We start from the raw sequence: 23,278 nt of genomic DNA on the forward strand, positions 1-23,278 counted from the left end.
TAGTGAAAATGAGTCATTTGAGAATCACAGCGACTCTTTTACAAAATAACAAATAGCTAGATTATCATATGATACTTTTTTTTAGCTTCCCCCATGCCCAGATTACCAAATAATTCTTTTTAGATTTATCGTATTTAACTGGCAAAAGTAGTTAAATTTTAGGCAGGCAGCTTTCTTTTTCTTTTTTCTTTTTTTTTTTTTTTTTGAGACAAAGTCTCATTCTGTCACCCAGACTGGAGTGCAGTGGTGCGGTTCTTGGTTCACTGCAACCTCCACCTCCAGAGTTCAAGTGATTCTCATCCGTCAGCCTCCTAGGTAGCTGGGTTTATAGGCACCCGCCACCATGCCCGGCTGATTTTTGTATTTTTGGTAGAAATCGGGGTTTCACCATGTTGGCCAGGCTAGCCTCAGACTCCTGGACCTTGACTTCAAGTGATCCACCCTCCTTGGCCTCCAAAAGTGCTGGGATTACAGGCATGAGCCACCATGCCCAGTCATATTTTAAATGAACAAATTTTCCATCAAAATATAATAGAGACCTACAAAACTGTGTGATAGGTAAATACAGAGAAATAAAAATTCAGGAATGTGAAATTAATGTTATAAAAAGAATCTATAATGGTTTTGCTGAAAATATTTGGTTTAACCTTATAATTATGATATTACTTCTTATTTAACTTTAATATAACCAGTTTTTTTTTTAAACATCTTAAAAATAATCTCTCAAGAGGACAAGCTTAATTTCTTTCCTCCTGAGACAAATATTTTTGTTAATTTGAGGTATTTCTGATTTACAGAGTTAGTTACAAAGTAACTGCATGTTACTTCTGTTAGTTGTAAAACTGAACAGATACAGAGGAATTTGCTTAAAATGTTTGTCCATTTTTCAGGTTTCATCCAGGAAAAAAAGGAGTTTGTCCATAATTATTCTGTTAGAAAGTATAAAATGTTGTAAAATTGTGGATAATGTGTCGGGGCAAAAGTTGATTTTGTTGAGGAAATATTGTTGAGGAAAATTTTGTTAATGTTTTATTAAACAATTTTTTGATCAGTCAGAATGTATGCATTAGACAAGATGATGTAATACTTAAATATTATTCATACTAATTTTCAGGGGATGATGGTTATGAACAAATTTCCAGTGATGAAGATGGAATTGCTGACTTGGAACGTGAAACATTTAAGTATCCAAACTTTGATGTTGAATATACTGCTGAAGACTTAGCTTCAGTTCCTCCTATGACGTATGATCCATATGACAGGGAGCTTGTGCCACTGTTATACTTCAGCTGTCCGTACAAGACTACTTTTGAAATTGAAATCAGTAGAATGAAGGATCAAGGTCCAGATAAAGAAAATTCAGGAGCAATCGAAGCCTCAGTGAAGTTAACAGAACTCTTAGATTTGTATAGAGAAGATAGAGGTGCAAAATGGGTAACAGCTTTAGAAGAAATTCCAAGTTTAATAATAAAAGGGTTAAGCTACTTACAATTAAAAAACACAAAACAAGACTCCCTCGGCCAGTTGGTAGACTGGACCATGCAAGCTTTAAATTTACAAGTAGCACTTCGCCAGCCTATCGCCTTAAATGTCCGACAGCTCAAAGCTGGGACCAAATTAGTGTCCTCACTAGCAGAATGTGGGGCTCAAGGAATTACAGGACTGCTACAAGCAGGAGTGATCAATGGATTATTTGAGCTTCTGTTTGCTGATCATGTATCATCTTCTCTTAAGTTAAATGCTTTTAAAGCTTTGGACAGTGTCATTAGTATGACAGAAGGAATGGAAGCTTTTTTAAGAGGTAGGCAGAATGAAAAAAGCGGTTATCAAAAGCTTCTGGAACTCATACTTTTAGATCAGACTGTGAGGGTTGTTACTGCTGGTTCAGCTATTCTCCAAAAATGCCATTTCTATGAAATCTTGTCAGAGATTAAAAGACTTGGTGACCATTTAGCAGAGAAGACTTCATCTGTTCCTAACCACACTGAACCTGATCATGACACAGATGCTGGACTTGAGAGAACAAACCCAGAATATGAAAATGAGGTGGAACCTTCTATGGATATGGATCTTTTGGAATCTTCAAATATAAGTGAAGGGGAAATAGAAAGGCTTATTAACCTCCTAGAAGAAGTTTTCCATTTAATGGAAACTGCACCTCATACAATGATCCAACCTCCTGTTAAGTCTTTCCCAACGATGGCACGAATTACTGGACCTCCAGAGAGGGATGATCCATACCCTGTTCTTTTTAGGTAAGACATGTTTGTCTTTTGGGAAATAAATTTCACAAATCATTGGAGGCAATTTTATGTGATTGATTTTGCTTTTTATCTGATTGTAGGTAACTCATTTATGTGTAAGGATGCTTGATATTTCAAAAACAGTCATTCAGTACTGGAACTGAGAAATATGTTATTGTGGGTGAGCTTATATTATGTTAGCTCTTAAAGCAAAATCGGGAGCTTTGGTAACAGATTGTCATAATTAACAATGATGTTTGTATAAGCATATGAGCAAGAATAAATGAGAAACTGCTAACTTGCTTCTGGGAAGGTGGTACAAAGGGATGGTGTAGGAAGGAGAGCTTTTCTGTGTAAATCTGTCTGTCCTATTACTCTTAATAAATTGTAAGTTAAAATTATATTTTACTAACTTAATTTTACAGTCCTGGTTAAAGGCGTCTTTAAGGTTCCATTACTCTCTGCCACCTACCTCTCTTGTTATCTGTTTATACGGTTTTGCCATTGTTAGGACTAGCATCCATAGTAGATTTTTAATTTTGTTTTGAGACTTTCTTTTTTGGCATTTGCCTGTGAATAATTTCCTAACATAAAAATGGAAAAGTGGCATTTTAATTATTTTATTACTTATTTTTGTGATTAATATTTTCATTGATTTGGAGCATAGTGCATTACCAGGAGTTGGGATATGTGTCCACTCTAACACCTCCACTTACCTTACCCAAGTTTCTGTTTTTAGCTGAAACTATCAGACCTTGTCTTAGTTTGAGTTCCCTAAAAGGATAACTTGAGTCAAAGTCTTGGGTGCAGTTTCTTGGTTTGAAAGATTATCCTAGGAAGCAGAAATGCATGCAGAGAGTAAGATAAGAAGACGAGAAAAGCCAGTAAAGGAAGTGTTATTAGACTTACTACTGCTGTGGACAGCTGGGGCTCATCATACTGGGGACCCTCTGAAGAACTGGTTAAAGTGTGTCTCCTGCTTATCTCCCTAAAACATCCAGGCTGGGACATTTGTCTACCAACTGTCCCCTTTGGTTCAAGGATGTCCACAAGAATTAACTTTTTTATCTTCTGAGCTATTCCTGCTGTGGTCTGAACACCCTTTAATGGCTTTGTGGGGAACCCTGAGGAAGAAAGGTAGGGAGGTCCTAAGTGAACACTTGAGGCCAGATACTGGCAACCCACACAAATTGTGTACTGGGAAATCAATGGATTAGTGATGGAAGGTTAGGGAGCAGTAAAATGTAAGAGATGAGCAGAGTATACATTTAGGCAGGATAATTAGAAGGAGTACAAAGACAAAATGAGAAGCAGGAAAGTAGAAACCAAGGAAGAAAATAGTGTTAGGAAGCAGTGAATCGTTTGTTTTGATACTGTGCAGACATTCAGAAGATAAGGACAGGAAATCATGTATTTTGCTACATAGATTGCAACTGGGGCTCTGGCAAAAGTAGTTTAATGTAGCAGTGGGAGAGGAAGTGTGGGTGATAAGTCACTGGCCAATGAGGATTTGGAACAGTGTAGGCTAATTTTCAAAAAAATTTGGGTGGATCACCAGAGGTCAGGAGTTTGGGATCAGCCTGGCCAACATGGCATAACCCATCTCTACTAAAAATACAAAAACTAGAGCTGGGTATGGTGGCTCACACCTGCAATCCCAGTACTTTGGAAGGCTGAGGTGGGCGGATCACCTGAGGTCAGGAGCTCGAGGGCAACATGGCGAAACCCTGTCTCTACTAAAAATATAAGAATTAGCTGGGCATGGTGGTGGTCGCCTGTAATCCCAGCTACTTGGGAGGGAGACTGAGGCAGGAGAATCGTTTGAACCTGGGAGGTTGGAGATTACAGTGAGCTGAGATCAGGCCATTGCACTCCAGCCTGGGTGACAGAGTGAGACTCCGCCTCAAAACAAAAACAAAAAAAGAAAACAAAAACTAGCCAGGTGTGGTGGCATGCGTCTGTAATCCCAGCTACTGGAGAGGCTGAGGCAGGAGAATTACCCAGGAGGAAGTAAGAGGTTGCAGTGAGCCAAGTTAGTTTCACTGCACTCTTGCCCGGGCAACAAGAGGGAAACTCTGTCTCAAAAAAAGAAAGAAAGAAAGAAAGAAAAATTTGGCTAGCCTGGGCAACATAGGGAGACCTCATCTCTTTTAAAATTTTAAAATAAAAAATTAAAAAAAAATTAGATGGTGGTGTGTGCCTGTGGTCCCAGATGCTCAGGAGGCTGAGGTGAGAGGATTGCTTGAGCCCGAGAGATTAAGGGTGCAGTGAGCTGTGATTGTGCCACTGCACTCCAGTCTGGGTAGCAGAGTGAGACCGTGTCTCAAAACAAGAAATTTGGCTAAGAGAAAAAGTAAGAAACAAGACAGCAGTTAGAAGGAGATGTTGGAGTCAAAGAGAGTAAGGTTTTTATTTTTCACGAGTAGAAGAGGCTTGAGCACATATGTAGGCTTGGAAAAATGACTCATTTACAAAGTCACTGGAGAGGGAGATGTTTATAATGTAGAAGTAAACCCTAATTGCTGGAGCAAGGCTTGGTGGGAGATGAGAACAAGAGTACAAGTGTAGGAGTTTGGTTTTGGGCAGGAGAAAGGAAATCGTCTAAGTATACAACATAGATACATTTGTAATCTTGGAGATTGTAAAGGAATTGGGGTACTTCTTATTAGTAACCTTATTTTTAGTTGAATAGGTGATGCTTTCAGTCACTGAGAGGAAGTTAGTAATTAAATACTTACTAGGTATTTTTTTCCCCACTTTATGGAGGAGAGGTACATTTGAGTATCAGATGAGGAAATAAAGGGCCCAGAATGGTTGCGGTAAGGAATTTGGATTTTATTTTTAGAATATGGAAAGATATTGAATATTTTGGAGTAGCAGATCTGATATGATTAGAGTAATATTCTCAGGTTTTATGTTGCAAGATATATTGCAGTGGAAAAGAAATTAGAGTTATTAGGAAGATAAGATAGTCTGAGATTTCTAGGTATTAGGTTTTAAGTACTTGGCCCTTAGCAGGTAATGGAAAGACAAATACTGTGCTTATATAGAGAGAGATCGTGAAGTAGCCATTATATATTAGTACTAGGACTTGGCAGCAGGACCTAGTAGGTGAAGGAAAGTGAGAAGGAGCTAGAGATTTCTAGCCAGGGTAACAATTGGAACTGTGGTTTTATTGACAGAAACTGATAAATTAGGGAGGAGAGAAAATTTTGATAGGAAAAATAATTGTACTTTGGAGGGTTTCTTTTGAAGTGGTACCAAGGCTCTATTGTCCTACGTCAAGGTCCCCAGGAGCACCAAGATTCCCTAGGAGGACTCACAAAACTCAGCATATAGTTATACTCAGCAAAGGAAAACGGTACATAGGAAGAAGTCTGGGGAAACCAACTGCAAGCTTCCAGAATCCTAATTCTCACAGCAACAGGTTGTGACAATATGTGTGAAGTCTTTCCTGTTGAGGAAGCTCTTTAGAAACTTGGCACCCAGGCCTTTTCATTTTATTTTTTATTTTATTTATTTTATTATTATTGTTATTTTTGAGACAGAGTCTTGCTCTGTTGCCCAGGCTGGAGTGCAGTGGCTTGATCTCGGCTCACTGCAACCTCTGCCTTCCGGGTTCAAGAGATTCTCCTGCCTCAGCCTCCCGCGTAGCTGGGACTACAGGCATGTGCCACCACGCTATTTTTTGTATTTTTAGTGAGATGGGGTTTCACCATGTTAGTCAGGTTGGTCTCATTCTCCTGACCTTGTGATCCACCTACCTTGGCCTCCCGAAGTGCTGGGATTACAGGCTTGAGCCACTGTGCCCAGCCTAGTTTTTATTTTTAAGTAGTAGCAATGTGATGTTTTGATACATGTATACATTGTGGAATAATTATATCAAGCTAATTGGCATGCAGTTTTTTTTATTGTGGGTAGCCATGTAGGCACTCACTGCCTATCTTATAACCAGAATTCCAGACTCCTAGAAGGAAAGCAGGTATTCAGCATAATCGTATTGTTTGCACAAAAAATTAGGCACAAGGAACCATTCTTACCAGTTACAGGCACAGGAACCCTCTCAAAATCTAATCTAAGTTCCCAGAAGTTAGCCAGTGGCCAGCCTTGCAAGCAGGCCTCTAAGGATGTGTAGTCTGAGGCCTGCTATTTTAGCCATTCTCCGAATGGTTCATAAGGAGGATGCTCTCAAAACATAGTAATTCTGGAATTTTGTCTTCCTGAGTGTTCTGTTTGCCTTTGTAGTAAGCAGTTACTGGTAGGCGTTTTTTATGGTGAAGTAGATGCCTGGATTTAAATAGTAATAGGACTGAAGAGGTGGTTTCAGCTTTTGACAAAATTAAGTTCTGGCCTCTCATTTACTTTTTAGTAGTATTTTGATAGGGGTTTATGAAAGCTGTTGTGTTACCATTTGCAGTGACTAAAATGGAAAAGAATGAATCAGAATTATAAATAATTTTTATTCTTTTTAACATTCAAAAAATATTACTAGTTAAAAATTAAGAAATTATCATTAAACTGGTTCTATCTTGTAATCAAGAGATGTTTTTGACAGACTTTTACCACATTTTTTAATATTTGAAAAAATACAGTGTTTTAGTTCTTTTTTCTTTAAAATCCAGTTGTTTCATTTTTAAAAAGTTGAGAAATGAGATCATGTTCTTTTCAGGGACATAGATGAAGCTATAAGCTATTATCCTCAGCAAACTAACTCAGGAACAGAAAACCAAATACTGCATGTTCTCACGAGTGGGAGCTGAACAATGAGAACACATGGACACAGAGAGGGGAACAACACACACTGGGGCCTGTGGCGGGAGGACAGGGGGTTGGGGGAGAACATCAGGAAAAATAGCTAATACATGCTGGGCATAATACCTAGGTGATGGGTTGATAGTTGCAGCAAAACCACCATGGTACACGTTTACCTATGTAACAAACCTGCACATCTTGCACATGTACTCCAGAACTAAAAATAAAAATTAAAAAAAAAAAAAAAAAGGAAAAAGGTGATTTTGGAAAAGAGTTTAGGGAGGATGAGGCAAAAGGACACTTGAGTCCAGAGAATCGCTTAAGGCCAAGAGTTTGAGTCTAGCCTGGGCAACGTAGCTAGAACCCGTAAAAAAATTAAAGAGTTTACATTTGGCATGGCCTATAGGTAAGGAAGGAAATCCATATAGATAAGGAAATTGATGCCCAAAGAAGTTGTCAGTAGCATTTGTGTCTATTTTGAAATGTTAAGTAAATTTGGTCTTTTCCCCATTAAGACTATGTATATTAAGGGTTAATTCTTAGATTTGATGAAAGAGTGCTATGTGTGGTAATATTAACTGTTTAAATGCTAAAAATTGATAATTTGAAAGTTTTTTTTTTTTTCTAGAGATACAAATTCAGATCTAGTGTAGTAAATCTGAGTATGCTATATTTTTCTATAGTACAGCATCCCTCAGTGTCTGTGAGATTGGTTCTCAGACCTCCCTTGGTTACCAAAATCCAAGGATGTTCCAGTCTCTGATATAAAATATAAAATGTATAAAATGTAGTATTTGCATATAACCTGTGCATATCCTCTTGTATACTTGGAAGTCATCTGTAGATTACTTAAAATACATAGTACAATATAAATGTTCTGTAAATAGTTGTTATACTATTATTGTATAGGGAATGATGTAAGAAAAAGTCTGTACGTGTTCACCACAGATACATTTTTTCTTTTCTTTTTTTTTGTTTTTGGAGACAGACTGTTGCTCTGTCACCTAGCCCAGGATGGAGTGCAGTGGCATGATCTTGGCTTTCTGCAGCCTCAATCTCCTAGTCATAAGTGATCCTCCCACCTCAGCCTCCCAAGTAGCTGGGACTACAGGCATGGGCTTCCACGGCCAGCTAATTAAAAAAAGTTTTTTTGGTGGAGACAGGATCTCATTATGTTGCTCAGGCTCGTGTGAAATTTCTGGGCTCAAGTGATCTCTTGCCTCAGCTTCCCAAAATGCTGGGATTACAGGTGTGAGCCACCACGCCCAGCCCAGACTTTTTTTTTTTTTTTTTTTTGAGGCAGGGTCTCACTCAGGCTGGAGTGCAGTGGCAGCATTGACTTCCCTGGGCTCAGTGTCCCCACTAGCTGGGATTACAGACATATGCCACCATGCCTGGTTAATTTTTATATTTTTTGTAGAGATAGGGTTTTGCTATGTTGTCCAGGCTGGTCTTAGGCTCCTGGACTCAAGTGGTCTGCTTGCCTTGGCCTCCCAAAGTGCTTGGGATTATAAGCATGAGCAACTACACCCAACCCCAGATGCACTTTTAAAAAATATTTTCAATTTGGAGTTGGCTTAATCCACAAATACAGATACAGAGTACTGATTGTGTATTACTGTATTTTTCCTAGATACATGAATTTACATATACCAACTTGCCATGAATAAAGTAGGACCATGGTGAAAAAGGAGCATTTGATAAGTGTCCTGGAAAGAAGGCTTGGAATTTAAAGAAAAAACTTGTCAATACTTATTTATTTAACATCTGTTGAGTGCTAAGTAGGAGAAAGCCTCACAGAACTTTCACTTTTATTTGGCCTTGACTAGAGAAGACTTGCTACTCACATTATGTTTTCAGCTAAAGCAGTATGTTACTGAGGATAAGGATTATGGTCATTAAAAATTTTTACCAGTATCTTGTCTGAATATTGAGTAAATGAAGAATGCTTTGCACTGACTTGACATATATCAATTAACTCTTCCACAGATATCTTCACAGTCATCACTTCTTGGAGCTGGTTACCTTGCTTCTGTCAATTCCAGTAACAAGTGCCCACCCTGGTGTGCTGCAAGCCACAAAAGATGTTTTAAAGTTTCTTGCACAGTCACAGAAGGGTCTTCTTTTTTTTATGTCGGAATATGAAGCAACAAATTTATTGATCCGAGCTCTGTGTCACCTTTATGATCAAGATGAGGAGGAAGGTCTCCAATCTGATGGTGTTATTGATGACGCATTTGCCTTGTGGCTACAGGACTCAACACAGACATTGCAATGTATTACAGAACTGTTCAGCCATTTTCAGCGTTGTACAGCCAGTGAAGAAACTGACCATTCAGATCTCTTGGGAACCCTGCACAATCTTTATTTGATTACTTTTAATCCTGTGGGAAGATCAGCTGTTGGCCATGTTTTTAGTCTAGAGAAAAATCTCCAAAGTCTTATTACTCTAATGGAGTACTATTCCAAAGAAGCCTTAGGGTAATTTCCTGCTTAACTCCTTAAATTTCCTATGATGTTAGAAAATCAGATGAACTATTGGTCTACTTTCTTAAAAGAAGGTATTGTTTTGAGAGGAAAAAAGCTATAGTTTTGATATAATACATAACTTGTTAAAGGTTAGAGTGACAGAAATCGCTAAAATGAAAGATGTGGCTATAAAGCAATCAAATGGATTCTTTAGCACCTTTCTTCAGTTAACACATGGTGTTAAAGATTGCAATTGTAGTACCCCCTGCTGTTTTATGTAGAGGGGAATTCTAAGGCACGGGACTATGTACCTTATGGTATATATTCCTTTTATTTCTCTTATGCTCTTGCTGGTTCCTGCCCTTTTCTAAACCATGCTCTGGATTAAAAATGACTGGATGAGTAAATTGAGAATCATAATGGTTTGAAGAGCCTTCTTGGTAGGGCAGAGGGTTTTAGTGTATAACAAGAGACACATGCCTTATTTCTGGTTCATGTCACACAAAGCAAATGGCATCCAGATAACTACCCTCATAATGGGGACTTGGTATATAACTACTTGAGTGACAGATCTTTTGTAGGGTGCTTATGAAAAGGAAACAGCAATGGCTTCCATGCCTAGCTATGTCTTAACAGGTTTATAGTGGAATACTGAGTGCTGAAAGCAGGTGATCACACTCATTGCTATTTATCCAGATTGGACAATATTTTAAAGGAGACTAATAAAGTATACTTCCTGATCTTTCATTGCTAATGAAGTATACTTGTTAATATTTCATTGTTTTTCTGATCTTTTTTCTTAATAGAATTTTACTTTCCATAGTGACATGTAGTCTTTTTGTATACTTTTAAGTAATGGTTTCAGGTGAATTTGATATGAACTGTAAAATCTGATTTCTTGTCTTCAGACAATTAAATGTTTTGTTGTAAATTTCACTGATATCTTTAAAGCCAAGTAGAAGAAAATATTTTAAAAATTCTTCCTAAAACATGGTTTTTTAATCCAAAACTTAAAAACCTTATTTTGTTTCAGTGATTCCAAATCTAAGAAGTCAGTAGCTTATAATTATGCATGCATACTTATTTTGGTGGTGGTTCAGTCTTCCAGTGATGTTCAAATGCTAGAACAACATGCAGCGTCTCTCTTGAAGCTTTGTAAAGCAGATGAAAATAATGCTAAATTGCAAGGTATGGTACTTAATTTATTTTAAGCGTTTGTGATATGTGAAGGAACAAACCTTTGAATATCTGTAATCAGTGCTTCATCATGTTTTGATAATATACCTAGTAATACTGTTTTTAACTTCCTGAATTACCTTTTATGAAGATGGTGTATAAAAACTATATGTTGATAAAATGTTTTAGTATATAAATGAAATAGTTTTTACAAGTATCTTTTCTGGAAAGTCATGAAAATTGGTGGTTTGTTGAAATTTCTAATCAAAATGGAAGAGGTTTAAAGACAAACTCAAAAGTTTAGTTTTGGGTGTAGTTTTGCTTCTGTGTGTTTTGCTATATATGTATTTCTACGTAAAACATAAACTACAGCTTAGAAATCTAGTTGTTAAAATTACAACTTAGAAATCTAATTTGTGCTATCCCCCAAAGTAAAGAATAGTAGATATGAATATTATTTTTTAAAGTATATACATGTATAGTGAATGATGTTTATGGCAAACCTCATGTGGGCAGCTTTGGAAAGTTTAAGATAATTATAATTAGGTATCTTATTACAGCTGTACAGAAGCTATTTTCTGTATAGCTGATAATATTGTTTAATACATCTTCTGTATTATTAGTGCTTTAGTACTTTTTCTGGGTGTTGGGTATTCTGGTTTTTGTTTTATTATTATTTCTTATATCTTTCAGTTATATATATTCTGTATATAAGAAAGAGTTAATTTTAAAATGCATGGGGAAAATAACTTCTGTACAGCTGTAATTCCTGTGGAGGAGTGTAGAACCAAGGAAAGACCTGGCTGCTATTTCCTATTTCCCATATGGCATCTGGAACTGGTGTATCACTTTTTACATTCAAGTGCTTTTCTGGAAACATTTTTGGTGATAGAATATAGGAGTTATGGCATACCTTCTGGGAGAATTTTGAGTTTGTTTGCAGCAAATGGTAGATTTTATTTGTGTTTATTCTATAAACAAAGTTTGCTGTCATTCTTTTGGGGTGATAATTTTATAAAGGCAAATTAGGAAGTTGACAAAATTAAAAATTCTGTTAGGGGAAAAGGCACTCAGCAAAATGTCTCCCCTTGGATTTGATTCCTTTTGAAATTAATAAATTTTGTTTAGACTTTTTTTGGGGGGGTGTAAGAGGCAGTGGCAAAGATAGGTGAATAAACACTATGTTATATTAATTTATAAGCAGTCTTTTATAATTTTTAATGTAATTGTTGCAAAAATGTGTTAATTATATAGACTAAGCATTTAAGCATCAAAATGTTCAGAAACCATATAACTAAGAGTAGGCATTTCTTATTTCTGAGCCACTATAGTAGGGTGTATTTACTTTCATTTTAAAACTAAATTGTTTAAGCTGGGCGTGGTGGCCCACACTTGTAATTCCAACACTTTAAGAGGCTGGGGTAGTTGGATCACTTTAACCCAGGAGTTTGAGACCAGTCTGGGCAACATGGTGAAACCCCATTTCTACAAAAAAATACAAAAATTAGCTGGGTGTGGTGGTGCACGCCTGTAGTCCTAGCTACTTCAGAGGCTGAGGGAGGAGGATTGATTGGGCCCAGGAGGCTGAGGCTTCAGTGAGCCATGATCACACTGCTGCACTTCAGCCTGAGCAACAGAATGAAAAACTTGTTTAAAGAATTAGATACAAGTTCATCCCAGTATGAAGTGTAGATGATTGAAATCAACATGAATCTAATAATGCCTTTGTTTGGAAAAAATACTTTCTTTGTTATAAAGCCTTCTGTTTTTAAATATTATAAATTACTATTTTTCTTTTTAAGAACTTGGCAAGTGGCTTGAACCTCTGAAAAACCTTAGATTTGAAATTAACTGCATCCCAAACTTAATTGAATATGTTAAGCAGGTAAGTGTAAAACTTAAAAGTGCTTTGACTTTTTGAAACTGTGTGTTGGTATATGGTGATACTGCATTGAATCACTTGTGTAGATAATGTAGACATTGTTAAGTATCCTTGATTGATTTATTAGACTTTGGGTACAGATTGGTATATGCATGTAGATGGATATGTGATTATATGCAAATGTGAACACACACATGCACATAATCCTGTGTACTGTACTACTTTTTACTACTGGATTCTGCCCTGTTTTTCCCTCTGAAATGGAAATAGTGTCACATACCATCTTGATGACATTCATAAGTATTTTAAATGCTGTATTTAATAAAACTGTTTCAGCTTAACTTTAATCTTTGAAAAAGAATTTGATTCAAAATATTTAGGTGAAAATTGATAGGGCCAATTTCAGATCATTGCAGTAGGGGCTAGTTCTCTTTGTTAATTTTGGATGGTTAAATCTGCAGTTGAAATAATTCATAACAGTTAAAATTCGTAAGACCCATAATGCAGTTTTAAAATTTTATATTCAGTTCAAGTAATTGATAATGGAAAAAATTACAGCATTGTTTGTTAGTCTTGGAAGTTGTTTTTTTTCCTCTGTTCCTTAATTGAGCCATTGTGTAGCATAGGAAGAAGAACTAAAAGTACTCCTATATACGTAAAAAGTTTCAAGTTAGAAGGGCAGAACGGATCTTGAATTATCGCTCTAATTTAGCAGGTGAAGTCTCTGTGTATGTGTGTAAGAGAGTATGTAAGCCATCTTGGTTTTGGAATTGTAGTGTATATTATTAAAATAATTTATGTATATTGTTTAATCTGTTGCTGCTGTGACCCACAGCAAAGTGTTGTTTGGGTTTATCTGCTTCAGATTTTTCTTTACGGATTTCTCTGCCTTTGTCTTCTTTGACTCCAACTTTCTTGAGTGCTTTTACTTCCTATGGTGCCATCATATTCTTCCATGTTCTTACTGTGAGCCTCAAATGACATCTAGAGCTTTTCATTACATTTTCTTTTATTTAGGAGAAGTACAATTAATATCCTGTAAATTTAGATGGTCATGTATTCTGGTGTACTTGTGCATGGTTAAGTGAGTATTAACAGATGTTCAATAAATAGCGACGGTTTGAGTAAAACTATTTAATCAGTAAGAAATTTAATTCTAGAAATTTGAATTACATGCTGTATTTAAAAGAGTTGATTTTTGGCCGGGCATGGTGGCTCATGCCTGTAATCCCAGCACTTTGGGGAGGCTGAAGAGGGCAGATCCCCAGGCTAGGAATTCAAGATCGGCCTGACCAACATGGTGAAACCCCATCTGTACTAAAAATACAAAGATTAGCCAGTTGTGGTGGCGGGTGCCTGTAGTCCCAGCTGCTTAGGAGACTGAGGCAGGAGAATCACTTGAACCTGGGAGGCGGAGGTTGGAATGAACTGAGATCGTGCCACTGTACTCCAGCCTGGTCAACAGAGCAAGACTCCATCTCAAAAAAAAAAAAAAAAAAAAAGTTGATTTTTACATAAATCTTTATCCCATTCATTATGATTATTATAAGTGGCTCTCATCCCAACATGGACTATAAAAAGTTGATCCAAGACTGAAACTTTACTCTGTGTCTCCCTGCTGCCTTATGTAATTTGTGGAATTACAAGGAAAAATATTAGAGTAAGAGAGAAGCTAAAGTGGGGAATATATGCGACAAAGGGACTTTTTTTATTTTTTAAGTTTACATACTGTGGCTTAGAAACTGAGATAATAACTTTTTTTTTTTTTTGTCTAGCGTCTGCCATGAGCTAAGAGGTAGTAACGTTTTTTGAATGTTATTTCTTCCAAGTTTTTTCTTTTTTTTTTTTTTTTTTTTTTGAGATGGAGTCTTGGTCTGTCGCCCAGGCTGGAGTGCAGTGGTTTGATGCTGCCTCACTGCAACCTCTGCTTCCCAGGTTCATGCAATTCTCCTGCCTCAGCCTCCCGAGTAGCTGAGATTACAGGTGTGTGCTACCACACCTGGCTAATTTTTGTATTTTTAGTAGAGATGGGGTTTCACTATGTTGGCCAGGCTGGTCTTGAACTCCCAACCTCAGGTGATCCACCCGCCTCAGCCTCCGAAGTGCTGAGATTACAGACATAAGCCATCACGCCTGGCCCCAAGTTTTTAAACCATTGATAATGCTGTTCTGTGAAAGCTAAGAAAACTGAAACAAAACTATTTGTTACCTAGAAACATAGCATAGGCAAGTGCTAAGGACATAGGCAATTTTATTTGTTTTTCCTCTAACCTGTGCCCCACCTGGCTACAATAAACTGGACTCCCATGGTATCTGTATTTAAAAAAATTTATGTCATATAGGCCAAAAACATTCCCTGTTGCTTCCTCAGTTTTGAAGGAAGTTTAGTACTCACAGGGCTTTTTATTTTTTTCCAAACAGGGTTTCACTGTATTGCCCAGGCTGGAGTGCAATGGCATGATCATGGTTTACTCTAGTCTTAACCTCCCAAGCTAAAGTGATCCTTCCACCTCAGCCTCCTGAGTGGCTGGAACTATAGGTATGCACCATGATGTCTGGCTGAGTTTTTAATATTTTGTAGAGGTACGATCTCTATGTTGCCCAGGCTGGTCTCAAACTCCTGGGCTCAAGTGATCCTCCCACCTCAACCTCCCACAGTGTTGACATTACAGGTCTGAGCCACTGCACCCAGCCCTGACAGGATTTTTAAAACATAGTCGTTGCTTCATTTTTGGCAGAGAAGATGTATGAAAAGAGTATATAGAAAGTAACCAGTTTAAACTCTTACATTTCTTTATCTTTGTTCTAGTTGGTTCTTTTCAATGAGCTTGTACCTTTCAATTCTTTTTATTTACATAATATTGCATATAGTACAACATATGCCAGAGATAAATAATCTTGATAAATTCATTTAGCTCTAGGGCCTTATTCACGTTTTAAGTTTACTTAATAAATATAAAATGTTGTATGTTCTTAACTTGGAGCTCATATTTTTAACTAATTCCTTGTCTGGAATTTTCTGTTGATCTGATGGGTACTAAGAAATGATACATTCTGTTCATTTTTATTTTTAAAGAATATTGATAACTTGATGACCCCAGAAGGAGTTGGCCTTACCACTGCCTTACGTGTTCTCTGTAATGTTGCATGCCCACCACCTCCTGTTGAAGGTAATGTGGCTACTATATTTTAAAAACTACTATTCTTAAGGCTAGAATAAATATCATTTATTAAATATTTAGTTTAATAATTATTAAATGTAATTTATAATATTTAAAGTGATAATAATTAAAAATAAACATTTGTCATAAATATTTATAAAAATCATTTATTATAAATATAAAAATAATCATAAATAAATATCATTTATTGAATATTCAGTTTAATAATTAATAATTCTTAATCTTAACATATAAATAATTAGTTTTGTTTGTTTTCCTTATCCTATGTAAAGGTCAACAGAAAGATCTGAAATGGAATCTTGCCGTTATTCAGCTTTTTTCTGCTGAAGGAATGGACACATTTATTCGAGTTCTGCAAAAATTGAACAGTATTCTGACTCAGCCTTGGAGGCTCCATGTCAACATGGGGACTACCCTTCACAGAGTTACTACTATTTCAATGGCTCGCTGCACCCTCACGCTTCTTAAAACTATGTTAACGGAACTCCTGAGAGGTGGATCCTTTGAGTTTAAGGACATGCGTGTTCCTTCAGCGCTTGTTACTTTACATATGCTCCTGTGCTCTATCCCCCTCTCAGGTCGTTTGGATAGTGATGAACAGAAAATTCAGAATGATATCATTGATATTTTACTGACTTTTACACAAGGAGTTAATGAAAAACTCACAATCTCAGAAGAGACTCTGGCCAATAATACTTGGTCTTTAATGTTAAAAGAAGTTCTTTCTTCAATCTTGAAGGTTCCTGAAGGATTTTTTTCTGGACTCATACTCCTTTCAGAGCTGCTGCCTCTTCCATTGCCCATGCAAACAACTCAGGTATCACTTCAATATAACATGCATCTTATAAATGACTGCGTAACACTTTTTTTTAAAAGCCAGTGATTCTGTTAAAAAACAAAAACCCTCATCTTCCTTCCTCCCAAAAAGACATAAAATAACTGGATGAGGGGGAGATAAAACTGAAGCAAGTTGGTCGTTGAGGAAATACAGGGGTAACATTTTAAATGAATTTTTGTTAAAGTGAGTTTTATTATGCTGTTATGTATGTTTGTACTTCCATATTTCTGTTTTAAATCCTTTCCCTCCTCCTTATGTGTTAGAATTTGCCAATAACTGGGTTGCTTCACCAATGGACTCTATTCAACTAACTGCTCACCTGAGAACAATAAGATTTTTTAGACTCATTGAATTCAAGCAAATGTTTAACTGTATAATAGAAAATTGAATGTTTTAAGCATGCAGTAAAAATGTTCTTTTCGTAACAGTTCTTCCTGAACAGTTTTTGTGACTATAAATAAATATTAAAAAATCTACGTACACACACATTATACTTTTTTAACAGGTTATTGAGCCACATGATATATCAGTGGCACTCAACACCCGAAAATTGTGGAGCATGCACCTTCATGTTCAAGCAAAGTTGCTCCAAGAAATAGTTCGCTCTTTCTCTGGCACAACCTGCCAGCCCATTCAACATATGTTACGGCGTATTTGTGTTCAATTGTGTGACCTTGCCTCACCAACTGCACTTCTGATTATGAGAACTGTGTTGGATTTGATTGTAGAAGACTTGCAAAGGTATTTTCATTTTGCATTAAAAATTTTTTCCTCAAGTTATTTTTGACACAGATATATTTTTTCCCTTATAATTTGGAAACTAGCGTTTGGAATGCCCAGATAACATATATACATGTAAATATACACATATACCTACATATACACACATATTTATATGAATACCTGTAGACTTTAAATTAGAAAGCTTTATTTCATCATTTCATGTGCAAGCTATCTTGACGATCTTGTTTTTTGGGTTTTTAAATGGTGAATTCTAAAGAAGTACTCTGATTTAAGAAAATATATTATTGGAAACCTGAATTTATAAAATTTTTGCAGTAATTGTAAAATTCCAGAGAAGTTGTCATTATATCCAAGGAATTAAATGTTTTATGCAAAATTTGTGTAAGTTGATGTGTATTGAGAAATAAATATTAGTTAAACAATTCCTTAAGATCAAAAACATTGTTTACTAAATGTATTGATTTTATTTCAGCACTTCAGAAGATAAAGAAAAACAGTATACTAGCCAAACCACCAGGTTGCTTGCTCTTCTTGATGCTCTGGCTTCACACAAAGCTTGTAAATTAGCTATTTTGCATCTAATTAATGGAACTATTAAAGGTGATGAAAGATATGCAGAGATATTCCAGGATCTTTTAGCTTTGGTGCGGTCTCCTGGAGACAGTGTTATTCGCCAACAGTGTGTTGAATATGTCACATCCATTTTGCAGTCTCTCTGTGATCAGGTATTTATACATATTTTATAGTATCTCTCTCTCTCTCTCTCTCTCTCTCTCTCTCTCTCTCTCTCTCTCTCTCTGTGTGTGTGTGTGTGTGTGTGTGTGTGTGTGTATGTGTGTGTGTATTTAAGCATCTTAATGTAAGTCTTGGCTCTCATTTGTATTTTATTATTCCGCTATTGTTCATGGGTTTCTCTGAAGAGCTTTATTTTTTTCTTTTGTAAGATCATAACCTTGGGTAATTGCTTTATGTGCCACTGTTTCTTTTTTAGGGTCTAATTCATTTTCCTTCCAATTACATTATATACCAAGTCATTCTTTTCCTTTTTTTTTTGAGATGGAGTCTTGTTCTGTCGCCCAGGCTGGAGTGCAGTGGCAGGATCTTAGCCTACTGCAACCGCTGTCCCCTGGGTTCAAGTGATTCTCCTGCCTCAGCTTCCCAAGTAGCTGAGATTACAGGCACACAACACCATGCCTGGTGAATTTTTGTATTTTTTAGTAGAGATGGTGTTTCACCATGTTGGTCAGGCTGGTCTCAAACTCCTGACCTCAGGTGATCCACCTGCCTTGGCCTCCCAAAGTGCTCAGATTACCGGTGTGAGCCACTGCGCCTGGTTACACCAAGTCATTCTTAAATTTCATAGCTTTGTGATTGGTTGAATTAATATGTTCGGTGTTAGGGCAACTTTTGAAGGTTACTACATTTTTAGTGTGTTTCATACTACTTTGCTTGTAGATGTTGGCTAACAGTAGTAGTATTTTTTCCTGTTGTCGGTATTATTGACTTTCAGTTTATGGTTTCATGGGTTAATGAGAATTGTTTTAACTTTTAAAGCCCATTATGATTGAGATCTTTGGAGATTTCTGTGCCTAATTGCATTTTAGTTTGTCAGCATGCTCTTGCTGAGTGGTCATCAAATGTGATTTTTTTCAGACAGAAAGAGTCCCATGTTGGAAGACTAACTTTTTCTATCTTAACAAATACTCAGTTTGGTTACATTTAAGACTCAGGTCAAGAAAGAACATTTTTCTTGTGTGACTTATTTTTACAAAAAAAGGGGACTTGGTAGGAAGGATATTTTAAGTCCTTGTACCTCAAAGTGTCCATTTGATTGGTATTTCTTATATAATTCACTTTGGGTTGCGTGACTACATTGAATAGCACTATGACATCCTAGCTGCCTTGGTCACACAAATCTCATTGATGGCCTCACTTTGCTATGTTTTCCTGATTTGAGCCTTGTTTTATAGTAATTAAAGGTGATAAAACATAATCAAAAATGCCCTTGTAAAATTCAGTTTACTTCTAATAAAGAATAGTGGGAGTTTTTAGAATTATCATTAGCTAAACTTAGCATTGAATTTAGAAGTATATATGTAAAGTAGAGAGAAATATTTGATTGGAAGACTGTGGTTAAATGTTTATTTCCTCTATCCATCCCACTTTCTGATATTTTAAATTACAGGGGGCTTTTCTTTTCTTTTTTTTTTTTTTTTGAGATAGAGTCTGCCCTGTTGCCCAGGCTGGAGTGCAGTGACACAATCTCGGTGCAGCACAACCCCTGCCTCCTGGGTTCAAGTGATTCTCCTGCCTTAGCCTCCCAGTAGCTGGGATTACAGGCATACACCACCCATGTCTGGCCAATTTTTGTAGTTTTGGTAGAGAGGGGGTTTTACTATGTTGGCCAGGCTCATCTTGAACTCTTGGCCTCAAGTGACCCACTCACCTTGGCCTCTGAAAATGCTGGGATTACAGATGTGAGCCACTGTGCTGATCCTTAAATGCAGTATTAATGTATATTAAACTTTATTTCTCTTGAAAGTTTCTTTATTAACCAAAAAAGATGCAGATGAATCAATAGTACAGTAAGTTAAATATTTTAGTACACAATACTTTTTAAATTTAACTTTTTGAAAACAGAAAATATACTTACTGCAATACAGAAATAAAAAAATTGTTAAAGATGTTTTAAAGTAGGGGGCTGGGCGCGGTGGCTCAAGCCTGTAATCCCAGCACTTTGGGAGGCCGAGGCGGGTGGATCACGAGGTCAAGAGATCGAGACCATCCTGGTCAACATGGTGAAACCCCGTCTCTACTACAAATACAAAAATTCAGCTGGGCATGGTGGCATGTGCCTGTAATCCCAGCTACTCAGGAGGCTGAGGCAGGAGAATTGCCTGAACCCAGGAGGCGGAGGTTGCGGTGAGCCGAGATCGCGCCATTGCACTCCAGCCTGGGTAACAAGAGCGAAACTCCGTCTCAAAAAAAAAAAAAAAAAAAAAAAAAAAAGATGTTTTAAAGTAAAAGTAAAGTAAAATATTTAAATACTCCTTTAGGTGTGTGTCCTTGTTTTAACTTTTTTAAAAGGGAAAGACGATTTCTTTATTCTTAATGTGTTTAAGTATATGTTTGGGATAGGACAGTAGTGACAATATTTTAATGAGATAGTTACTGAATATTAACTGTTATGTATTTCTCAAAAGTGCTAAGTGATGGTGATAATCATTTATTTTAAAAATCAACTTTTTTCCCTGCTCCCCACAGGACATTGCACTTATTTTACCAAGCTCTTCTGAAGGTTCCATTTCTGAACTGGAGCAACTCTCCAATTCTCTACCAAATAAAGAATTGATGGCCTCAATCTGTGACTGTCTGTTGGCTACGCTAGCTAACTCTGAGAGCAGTTACAACTGTTTACTGACATGTGTCAGAACAATGATGTTTCTTGCAGAGCATGATTATGGATTATTTCATTTAAAAAGGTAATGATTTGTAGTATAGTCTCAGATTTAATATTTTCATTCTGTCACTGCTCCCTTACCCCACATTAATTCATACCTATTGTAGAAAAGTTGAAGAAATGAGGGCTGGGCGCAGTGGCTCATGCCTGTAATCCCAGCACTTTGGGAGGCCGAGGCAGGCAGATCATCTGCGGTCAGGAGTTCAAGACCAGCCTGGCCAACATGGTGAAACCCCGTCTCTTAAAAAAAAAAAAAAATAATAATAATAAAAAAAGTTGAAGAAATGACTTCTTTCATGGGAAAAATTTTGTGTGTATGGAAAAGATTCATTAGCAATGAAAGGTCATGCTAATAATAGAACATTTGGGGTTAAAGATATAAAATGAATAGATACACAAATTACTGTGGGCATAGTACATTATCTAGAAGGAAATCTCACTGTTCCAGGGATGGTAATTCATGCCTTGAGGTCTTTGTTTTGTTGTTGTATCCTCAGAGGTAATGGATGCTAGAGGGATTTTATAGACCTTAAAGCTAAAATGCAGATTCTGTGTATAGTTCCTCGGTATCTATGGGGAATCAGATACCAAAATCTATAGATGCTCAAGTCCCTTACATAAAATGGTATAGTGTTTGCACATAACCTATGCACATTCTCTTGTATACTTGAAATCACCTCTAGATTACTTACAATACCTATACAGTGTGAATGTTATATAAATAATTGTTTTACTATATCTTAAAATGTATTATTTTTTATTTGTATTTATAATATTTTCATTCCGTGGTTGGTGGAATCCATGGATGCAGAATCCATGGGTATGGAGAGCTGACCATATTTTGTTTACTAGAGGAATGGCTGAGATAAAGTTAATCTGAAACTATATAAATAGCCGAGCATGGTGGCTCACATCTATAATTTCAGCACTTCAGGAGACTGAGCTGGGAGGATCGCTTGGGCCCAGTAGTTCAAGAGTAGCCTGGACAACATAGGGAGACCCTGTCTCTACAAAAAGAGATTAAAAGTTAGTTGAGCATGGTGGCACACACCTGTAGTCCCAGCTACTTGGGAAGCTGAGGTGAGAGGATCGCTTAAGCCTGGGAGATCAAGGCTGCAATGATAATGCCACTGCATTCCAGTTGGGGGAACAGAGCAAGACCTTGTCTCAAAAAAAAAAAAAAAAAAAAAAAAAAAAGGGGGAGGGAGGAAGGGAGAGAAGGAAAGGAAAGCAAGACAAAGAAATGATATAAATCTCAGGCTGTTCAGTGTTGCAAGTGTAATTTCTACTCTAGTCTTTCTGTCTCTGCCCTGATCTTTTTCTTTGCTAGGAGAAGGAAGAGGGAAGGTACCTGGCTATTACTTAGATTTATTAAACTACGTGGGATTATGAGATAGTAAGGAGGAGGAAACATAACATTTCTCTCCTTCTCATTAATTCTTGCAGCATTGGTTGCAAACTTACATTGCAGGTACTGTGTTGGTGCTGGCTCTTCCTTTCTCCATCTCCTTGTCCTGACATATATGCCTCTTCTGTAATGAGTCTCAGCTGATGGCATCTGCTTCACATCTATTCCTCATCCCCTGCCCCCATCAGTCTCTCACCAAAGTCTTTAACCTTTTTCCTATTGCCTCAATATTTATTCCATGTCCTTTGAAACTCATACACAGTACTTCCAAAAAAGCCAAAAAGCTTTCCTAGTTGGGTTAGGTGCTCCCACAAATATTCTTTGTATACCTCTGCTATCGTATTATCTATGATTTTGTTGAGTTTCCTAGACTTAATGTTTCTGGTCCTCTTTTCTTATCTGTAACCTTGTCCTAAGTCCTCTTAACCTATTCCCTTTTTCCCTTTTAGCCCTTATCTCTTTGCTAAGCTCCAAGTAACCCATTAATCACCTTGACATTTCTACTTGGCTGTCTAATGGCATCTCAGTAAGTCTTGTGGATTATTTCTCCAAAATATATCCTGAATTGGATCCCTCTTCTCTACCTCCATAGCTACTACCTGTTATCCAGGCCACTATCATTTCTTGCATGGCCCATTGCAATAACTTCCTAATTGGTCTACTTGCTTCCACCATTGGCTCTCCAAAATTCATTCTCTCAGCAGCCAGAGTAATCTTTTAAAACTTAAAACAGGATTTCTGCTGAAATCCTTTTAATGGTTTCCTGTTGAACATCAATTAAAATCCAGACTCTATTATGATCTGTAAGGCTTTATACAGTCTGGCCCTTGCTCATCTCTTTGAGTTATCTTATAGCCCTTTTATCCTCACTTTTTGTTCTCTTGTCAGGCTCATTTCTATCTCCAGCGCTGTTTTTCCTAAAATGTTTTTCCCCTAGATTCTTTGATGACTTATTTTATCACTTCATTCTGGTACTTGTATAAATACATTTCCTATCTAGCCTGCCCTGTGTGCCCCCGATCATATTTTTACTGTATTATACGGATTTATACATCACATTTTATGGATTCATTGCTTATTTGGTTGTCTCCCTCACTAGAATATAAGCTACATTGACCACACTC

The 23,278-nt window shown here is 36.9% G+C and overlaps 1 protein-coding gene across 1 annotated transcript in view; it reads left to right on the forward strand.

Moving 5' to 3' along the window:
- The window catches only part of VIRMA (vir like m6A methyltransferase associated), a 67,595-nt gene that overhangs the window by 28,520 nt on the left and 15,797 nt on the right, over positions 1-23,278 (forward strand). The window contains exons 8-16 of the mRNA XM_032248968.1: positions 1,115-2,255; positions 8,985-9,476; positions 10,498-10,652; positions 12,443-12,525; positions 15,599-15,692; positions 15,977-16,521; positions 17,048-17,283; positions 17,759-18,011; positions 20,551-20,768. Coding sequence (XP_032104859.1) covers positions 1,115-2,255; positions 8,985-9,476; positions 10,498-10,652; positions 12,443-12,525; positions 15,599-15,692; positions 15,977-16,521; positions 17,048-17,283; positions 17,759-18,011; positions 20,551-20,768 — 3,217 coding nt within the window. The remainder of the gene's footprint in view (positions 1-1,114; positions 2,256-8,984; positions 9,477-10,497; positions 10,653-12,442; positions 12,526-15,598; positions 15,693-15,976; positions 16,522-17,047; positions 17,284-17,758; positions 18,012-20,550; positions 20,769-23,278) is intronic.

The sequence above is a fragment of the Sapajus apella genome, unplaced genomic scaffold (assembly GCF_009761245.1).
Source record: "Sapajus apella isolate SASKATOON/1434 unplaced genomic scaffold, GSC_monkey_1.0 scaffold3, whole genome shotgun sequence".
Classification (NCBI taxonomy): Eukaryota; Metazoa; Chordata; class Mammalia; order Primates; family Cebidae; genus Sapajus; species Sapajus apella.